The sequence below is a fragment of the Papaver somniferum genome, unplaced genomic scaffold (assembly GCF_003573695.1).
Source record: "Papaver somniferum cultivar HN1 unplaced genomic scaffold, ASM357369v1 unplaced-scaffold_133, whole genome shotgun sequence".
Taxonomy (NCBI): Eukaryota; Viridiplantae; Streptophyta; class Magnoliopsida; order Ranunculales; family Papaveraceae; genus Papaver; species Papaver somniferum.
The window spans coordinates 12435437-12444374 of record NW_020622492.1 but is presented as its reverse complement, the minus strand read 5'-3'; the positions used below and the strand labels follow the sequence as shown (position 1 = coordinate 12444374).

The 8938-nt window shown below is 41.5% G+C and overlaps 1 protein-coding gene across 1 annotated transcript; it reads left to right on the top strand.

The window, feature by feature from the left end:
• Positions 1–3684: 3684 nt before the first annotated feature.
• Positions 3685–4509, top strand: LOC113333621. The gene is made up of 2 exons (XM_026580046.1): positions 3685–4036; positions 4136–4509. The coding sequence occupies exons 1-2, from the start codon at positions 3685–3687 to the stop codon at positions 4507–4509; spliced, it is 726 nt and encodes a 241-aa protein (XP_026435831.1).
• Positions 4510–8938: the final 4429 nt, after the last annotated feature.

The window sequence follows — 8938 nt, the reverse complement described above, 5'->3', positions numbered from 1 at the left end:
CAAGGGAATGGGCAAGCCGAGAGCACCAACAAGACTTTAATTCGTATTCTCAGCCGGACAGTAAACGATAACCCTCGATCATGGCACGAGTAACTTCCCATGGCACTATGGGCATATCGGGCGGCACCTAGAAGCTCTACTGGCGTTTCTCTCTATTCTCTCATCTATGGTGCAGATACAATTCTCGCAGCAGAGATCAAAATTCCGTCGGCTAGGATTGCGGAAGCAAGTGGAGTCCAATGGAATGAGGCCGATGCATCGAATGCCAGAATAGAGGAGCTAGATACTCTAGACTCCAAGAAAACTAAGGCGGGAGAAGATGCTCAGACGTACACGAATAGGGTCTCCAGAGCATATGATAAAGCCGTAAAACCTTGAATCTTTCAAGTATAAGATCTGGTGTTGAAGACTGCCAAACAAATTCAGCAAGACATGTCCACACCAAAATTCTTTCCGAAATGGGAGGGACCTTATGTGGTCACCAAATCCTACAACAGCGGGACTACAAGATTGTCAAAGAAGATGGAGGCCAGTTGGAATCGTTCATCAATGGAAAATGGCTCAAGGCATACTACACCTGACCATTTCTCCACCTCTCGCCGTTCCATAACACGGCCGGCCAGGCATTTCTTTTCCTTCCTCCCTCATGTCTGAGTTATCAAAATTTCATTTAGTCAAGACGTATTAATGAAAATTCCGATTACTCTTTCCCAAACACCAGTACAATTCAAAAAAAATTTCAGAACCCAAAAGAAAAATCAGAGTTCTCATGGATGCATAAATTCAAAATAACAACTCAGAAAAAGTCATCCAAAAAGTTATAGTTTCTTGAAAGCATCATCTTTAGCCTATTTTGGTACCTTTCAGTCATGCTCTTCAAATCCCGGATTGCCTGTTCCACCTTTTGAGATTCAGCAGTCAGAGCCTTCTCCTCTTCCAAAATGGCATTTTTAGCAGGAAAAACGTTGGCAAGGAGGCCGGCTCGATCAACTTTGACAATGTCAAGACGGTGCCGCAGCCATCTTATGTTAAACTCCATGGATTCTCAGGTAGATACCATATCCTCCCACTTTTCAATGGTTGATGGTTGATTCAGTAACGTCGCGAATGGATGTGCCTTCCATTTTGACAATCATGGGCAGAAGGCAGTTCACTGTGGTGACTAACGCAGACGAGCAATGCTGCACCATGTTCCTGGTTGCAATGTGGCCGTATCTTCTCTCCATATTTTCGTGTACAAAGCCACGAACTCCTTCCGCACTAAGAACCTACCTACACTTTGGTAGCTAGAAGATAAACACTTCATGTGGATATCGAACGACAAACCAGCATTGGGATATTCATAGCAGGAAATACCCAAAGCAACATTTTCCAGGTCTGCAGCAGTTGGCATACTCGAGTTTGAAGAAAGAGGTGTGGCCAGATCGTCGTCATCAACCACGGTCACGCATGTTCCAACTAGGTACCTCTGCACAAAAAAAAATCTCTCTTTATTACCTATTGATGGTGGCAAGCAAATATCCATTCGTTAGTAAAAAGTATATCGGTATGATCTTCTTGACTCGGATGAGGGTCAGCCTTAGATATCAGCACCACTTTGTTTGACAGCAAGTAATGCCTAAAATTCTGAATGGAGTGAACTAGGGCTAAGCACGCTTTTTCTGCCTTAGGATATCTGAGTTCAGCATCCCTCAAAGTTCTACTGAAATAGTAATATAGGATGTTCAATCCCTTCATCATCTTCTTGAGCGAGAAGAGATCCAACGGCAGTATCACTGAAAGCAGTATAGAGACACAATGGTCTTCCTTGTACAAGAGACTTCATGACTGTTGGGAATGACAATATTTGTTGGATATTCCGAAACGCCTCTTGCTGTAACGCGGTCCAAACAAAACTTGTTCCTTTCTTCAGTAAGGTGGTGAACGAAGCGATAAGCTGGGCTAAAACAGGTATAAAACGCCGAATGCAATTTACCTTGCCCATGAATCTCTGGAGTTATTTCACCGTTCGAGGAGCGGCATCATGAGGATGGCTTGGGTCTTGGTTGGGTCAAACTTGATTCCCTCAGAAGTCACTTGGAATCCCAGAAATTTGCCTAAAGAGACGCCAAAAGCACACTTTAAAGGGTTCATTTTCAGTTTGTACTCGTGACATCTTTCAAACACTTTCCACCGAACCTCTGTGTATGCCGCTCCGGTTTTTTATTTGACCATTATGTCATCCACGTAATCCTAAACTTGCATATGCATCATGTCGTGGAAAATTGCAGTCATGGTGCGCTGGTAAGTAGAGCCAGCATTTTTCAAACAGAAAGGCATCACGGTATAATAAAAATTTCCGAGAGGGGTTCGAAAAGCTGTCTCACTCGCGTCATGCTCATATATTTTTATCTGATTGTAGCCGTTGTACCTGTCTATGAAGGAGAACATTCAATGTCCACTGGTGGCGTCTACCAGCATATCAATATTGGGAAGTGGAAAATCATCCTTGGGGCAGCATTTGTTCAGATCCCTAAAATCGACACAACGCCTGATTTGACCGCTCTTCTTCTTTACAGGAACCACATTGGCCAACCAGGTAGGATGGTGAATGAGTTTGATGAAACCGGCGGCTAGCAACTTCTGAATCTCATTCTTGATTTGTTCCTCCACATCGTGTCTGAACTTCTCTAGAGATTGCTTGACTGGTTTGGATCCAGGTATTATATGTAGATGATGAGTGACCAGTTTTTCATCCAAGCCAGGAATTTCCTCGTATGTCCACGCGAATACGTCTTGATATTCCTTAAGAAGGTTCACAAGTTTTGTACGTTCATCTGTACATAGAGCCTAGATGATGGATACGGGCCGCGGAGATTCTTCACTTCTGATGTTGACAATCTCGAGTTCATCTGTGGTGGAATTCGTGCCGTCTTGCAACTGTCACGGAGCATCTGGTACTTCTTCTTGTGGCTTGTCGTTATGATTGCATTCCATTGGGCGGAGAGACTGGACGGTAATCTCCCCTACTAATTGCTAACAGCGGCACCGATATAAGGTTTTCCCTTGTTCATCACGACTTGCAACAAAATCCCGATCCCTTTTTGTATGAGGATGAGTCACACTTCCGTTTGATGAGGGGAAATTGGCGTGCCTTGTCGGTGGAGGTGCGCCGTGAGACTGGGTCCCTTTGTTTAGAGACGCGAGTCTGTCCTCCTCCTCAATTTATGACCATGTAGGGAGTGGAGTGCAGTAAACCTTGCCTGATGAGTTTCGTGAATTTTCCCTTGGCTCTAACAGCTCCACGCCACAAATTGGTGCATAAGGAGACAATGACGCGGGAATGCAGACAACTTCTTCGTTCAACATGGTTTTCAGGCATGGTGATACGTTGAAGGGATGATCCTATTGTCATGGAGCCACAGTCTTCCCAGTATCATGTGGTAGTCCGGCTCTTTCTCTATTACTTTGAATCTTACCTTCGACTGGACTGGTCCTACTGACAGATTCAGTAGTGTGCAATTCAATAACGATATTAAAGCATATATTTAGTGAAAAATCCATGATTATTTGTTGTTTGTCTTGATTTATGTTGAATGAAATGTTTGTAAACTACTACCAAATCAATGTACAACCTTGATAGACTTGTATTTATGTATGATATACACAAATTGATATTGTGTTTGTTGTTTGCTAAGGTGCATAATGAGTCTAATGCGTTGTTATGTGAGAGATAAATATGCAATCTATTTGGATACCTCTAGTGATAATGATGAAGAAGAAAAATCTTTGCTAATGTTTACACAACTATGTTTGGATGAACGATTGCGTATAATTAGACAACCTGTACCAAGGGAGGTACAGACACGTAGTGTAATAACGCGTGATCGAGTGTGGCATGATGCCAAAATGATGAATAATTATTTTACGCCTGGAACTGGTTATACCTATAGACAATTCAAACAACGTCTAGGCATGAGGGAAGACTTATTCGAGAAATTGTTAGGAAAATTACTTGAAGTTGATCCGGAATGGCATCAACGTCCGGATGCAACCGGTACTATGGGGCATTCTCCGCATATGAAATTAGTTGTGGTGATGAAATGTTAATGCAAAAGTACGCCAGCTGATTGTGTTAATGGTTACACTCGTATAGATGCCACCATAATATACAAGTATGTAAAAAGATTTTTCCACCCCGTTTGCATGACTTTTGGAGAAAGATATTTGCGTGAACCCACTCCTGAAGATGTTCAGAGGTTGCTAGCTGAGAATGCGGATCGAGGTTTTCCTGGAATGCTTGGTAGTGTTGATTGTATGCAATGGCCATGGAAGAATTGTCTGGTAGCTTGGAAAGGAACTTACCTGGGTAAAGATAAAGAGAGTAATTTGGTATTACAGGCGGTGGCATCATACGATTTGTGGTTTTGGAATGCTTTTTTTGGAATGCCTGGATCAAACAACGATTTGAATGTGTTGGCACACTCACCCCTTTTTCATAACATGCTAAAGGGTGTAACACCTCCATGAAATTATGTCATCAATGGTCACCACTACAATATGGGTTATTTCTTAGCCGATGGTATCTATCCAAAGTTGACTACAATTGTACAAGCTTTTTCTCATACATTGGACATTCCCGACTATGTGAGGTTCAACAAGTATCAAATGGTTAAAAGAAAGGATGTAGAGCGTGCTTTTGGAGTGCTTCAGGGTAAATTCAAAATTGTCGGATCTCCCTGTAAGTATTGGCACCAATCTGACTTGAATCTAATTATGAAATGTTGTCTTATTTTACACAACATGTTTATCGAGCATGAACGTTGGGATACGGATTGGGGCAGAGTTGTTCCTGTTTCGATTATGGAACCTACCGTTAATGGTCGTGTATTTATGTCATCTCTGAAAATCTAGAACTGCACCTAAAACTAAGAAATGATCTTGTCAAACACATTGCTACGCGTCCTGGTAGAGGAGGCGTGGAAGGGGACTTGTCTAGTTTGGAGGGTTCAGATATGGAAACGTGGTACTTCCATCATCAGAAGGAGATTATGATGATACAGACCTAGTAGAAGAAGTTGTTCCCGGCCAAAACAAGGATGAAGCATTTGAGTATTATGGAGATTACATTAATCAAATCCCATATAACTTTGAACATGGAGATGAACATGTTCATGCATACGGACATGTGGGAGACGAATATCAACATGATGGTGGTGACGATGAGGATTTTGGCGATGAGGAGGATTTTAACGATGATGATGAGGATTCTGAGGATGACGATGATGATGAGGAGGATGATGATGAGGATTCGGATGATGACGATGATGCGGGTATGTATGATGATGATGATGATGTTGAGGCATATGATGTATTTCACTGTCGTGTTTTAAGATTTTGAATGTTCCACTCACTTGTAATAACAAATTTTATATTATTTTTGGGTTTCAATTATGTATGAAAATGATAACGTTTATATTTGATGGCATATGGTTTACAATTACGATAATTCGTGAAATCATTTGAACAGTATATGGATATGTATACATATCCGTGAAATCCTTTTGTACAGTATATGGATTAGTATACTTATCCATAAAATCTACTTCTACAGTGTATGGTTATGTATATTTTCCATGTATAAAGGATTCACAATCTCTTTACCAATGAACACATTAGTTCGACCAACTCAGTTTTCCAACTTCAAAAAAAAATACTTATTTTTGTCCAAGTTATTATCCATAACACTTTTCTTAGTTAATTATGGTGGGTTATATTCCGGAGAAAGACGAATTGATAGTTAGTTTATGGGTTGAAGTTCATCTAAATAATGAAGAAGAAGATGAACAACTAAATAACACTAACCTTTTGGAGCAGTTGCTGCAAAGGTTGACTATACATAATGGGAATCCGAATCAACTAATGGTTAAGTATCTGAAAACAAGGTTAAACGTTATAACTTCAGACGTGAAAGTATATGTATCGACACAGAGATCGTTATATTTATGGAGGGAAGCAGTACCTTCGAAAATCGTAAGAAACTTAGTGGTTACCTAACAAACATTTTTTTGTGTATGTTTACTGAATTGTTGAATAATTTAAATGTAAACTGATATTTTTTTTCTTTTGTTGTAGGAGCAACAAGCTTTGGATAGTTACCAAAAAAAGAAGGGGAAACCTTTTATATTTTTTAACTGCTATGTGATTTTGAAAAATCACTTCAAAATCAAGAGGTAATTATATTCGTACTCTGGAAGCAATCCGCCTGCGTATGGTCGAGGAATTTGGCTGGATCGAAGATGATTCACTCCTGTTCGACATGATGAAGAGATATGAATTCAACAAGAAGAGTCTTTATTCTAAACTGAGAGGGACAATCTAGTTTCACCTGCATATATATCGTGGTAACCCTAAGAAGAAACGGATGTTGAGCAATCGTGACGAGCTTATCTGATAGTCAAGGATTCAACTTCAACCGAGCAATGTTTCTTCGAAACCCTAATTAAGACCGGGAGAAAACGTCCATGTAGTCAAAGGAAGGATGCGTTTTCCTAGCTTGGATCTCTGACGTCACCACATCCTAAAGATATGAAGCCACTTTCCTGGTAATTTTTTCTTACTCTGGCTCGACCATTTTGCCGCTTTACTGTCACCATCTAAAGCTTACCCAGCAAAAATGCCATTGTTACGTGCTAACCAGGGGACTTAATGTTGATGGTGGTTTTTAGTTCAGGGATAAATTTGTAAAACCTTGCATTTAATGTGTCGTCACTCTTTGAAGAAACAAAGCCATGTAAAAGTGATGAGTGTTCAACCTCGCCACTGGCACATTTATAGAGTAACTTAATATTTCCTCATGAAATTTATCCAGAATGGTGCATGTAGCAACAATCCCAAACATTCTGTAAATTTCGGCACCATGCCCATGTTATTCAATTGATATAAGTTTATTTGAATACTTTTTGTGCTATGTTCCCCGGCCGAAACCTTAATATTGATATGACATGACAATTTGTGTTCACTCACATAAGAGTAGCACGAATTTCCAAGTATCGAGGTTAAGGTCCTTGCATAAAAGTACTCAATCAAAAAGCATACTGCTCTCTGGAATAAACTTAAAAGAACTCTGTGTCAACACATAGAATTCAATCAATTTTGTGATAATTCACAAGATTCAAATATTACCTGACTAATTTGCAAAAATTAGGGTTTTGCGCCTTGCGCAATATATTAGACCCTGTTGGTAAAAATTAAGCTTAGGCGAACTAAGCAATTAATCCGCCATGGATTAGTAGGTACAAAATCCTACCCAAAATCAGAAAACAAGGAATAAAAGGAGCCGCGTAATAGGAGCACCAGCAAAGGGAGGTGTGGCCATTCCTTAGGCCAGCCGGCGCCATTTTCAATTGGCCACGCCCCATGTTGCCCGACCGTCCCTATTTCCTGTCGACCAATCAACTCGCCTTAAACCCGCCACATGCTGGCTGGGTCCATACTTGCCGGCCCTATTTCCCATCGACCAATTAGGTCGCTTTAAATCCTCCACACGCAAACTAGAAGTGTGGCCACGCCCATGCTTGGCCGACCACTCTTATATTAACTAATCAGGTTGCTCCAAACTTACCACAGTGTTAAAAGAGGCAAACTGCGCCAAATGGTCATAAAGCCATTGGCTTTCCAAAAACTGTGCTAACATGCCAAACGTATCATGTTGCACCAATGAGCTGAACGGCGTGCCAACATGCCACTCCACCGCGCCAAACGTACTACTTTGTGACAGCATGCCAAAACATGCCAACGTGTCGCAAATAGCGCGCCTACGTGCTAACCTACCTCTTGTTCATGGCCAACACCATGATGTGCTTAAATTAGGGTTTTATAGTTAGAAGCAAGACTCTGCTTTAGGCGCATTAACCAAAACCCTAATTTCCAGCTGTGGCTCAAATCACGGCGCTTTGGGACCCACAACATGTCACGAGCCATGTGGGACCCAGGAAACCCTAAGAATGGCGCCATATCATAGCCACTCATAACAACCCTTGATCTTGTGGCCGTTTCCACATTATGGCCTTACTATAGTTCCATTAGCGTGACTATGGCGTCGTTTGCACAAAAAGCGTCACTGTGCCGCACCCGCATGCCACACGCACTAATTAGGGTTTCGGCATGCCAAACCCTAATTTAGGAGAAGTTGCTACGCCAACCAAGCCTAATCATGCTACCCAGAGCATTGAGATTGATGTGGCAACTAGAACTAATGTTGCCAAGCCATATTTGGGTCCAACACCAATGTACCAAAATCTAGCGGCCATGGCTTACGCCAGGCGCTACTTGCACCACCGTGACACTGGCATGCACAAACTATGCCAACCATGCCATTGTGCCACCGACGTGCAATAAATATGCCACTATGCCATTGGAATGTACCAATGACGCCAATGTGCTATTATTGGGTGCCAACAGAATGTGGCCATAATCAATGGCCACCCTTTCTCATGAGTTACAATCTCAGCCGTCCAAATTCGCCACAGAATTGACAGGCCTGTGGCAAGTCTTAGGTGACTATCCAAAACAAGTCTAATAGCATAACATGCTATTCTCCTGCAGTAAGTCTCCTGAATTTGACTTGCCACACATAGGAATCTGCTACATGTTTTCCATAAAAAATACTCGAGACATCAAACATGTCACAAACTAGGGGATACTCATCAGGGTATTGGTCAGGCGGTTTACAGCGTGCGGCATGCAACACTCCCATTATAAGAAAGTATCAGAAAGCAGGGCAGTTAGTGGCGGCAATAAGTAGTGGGTGTAAACTAACCTGTTTCTTTCATAATGTGAATGTGGTCTCTGGCATTTACACATTACCCCACTTATCCATCACTCAATCATTCCCATTTTCTACGAGATCAGGGTGCATTCAATATGACTTGTGTAAATAGGTTTTACCTATTTCGAC

Bases quoted from the DNA above. Each gene is read 5' to 3' on its own strand.
- LOC113333621 (XM_026580046.1), top strand. From the start codon at position 3,685: ATGAGTCTAATGCGTTGTTATGTGAGAGATAAATATGCAATCTATTTG. The intron at 4,037-4,135 runs GTACTATGGGGC...ACACTCGTATAG, and splicing joins TCAACGTCCGGATGCAACCG to ATGCCACCATAATATACAAG.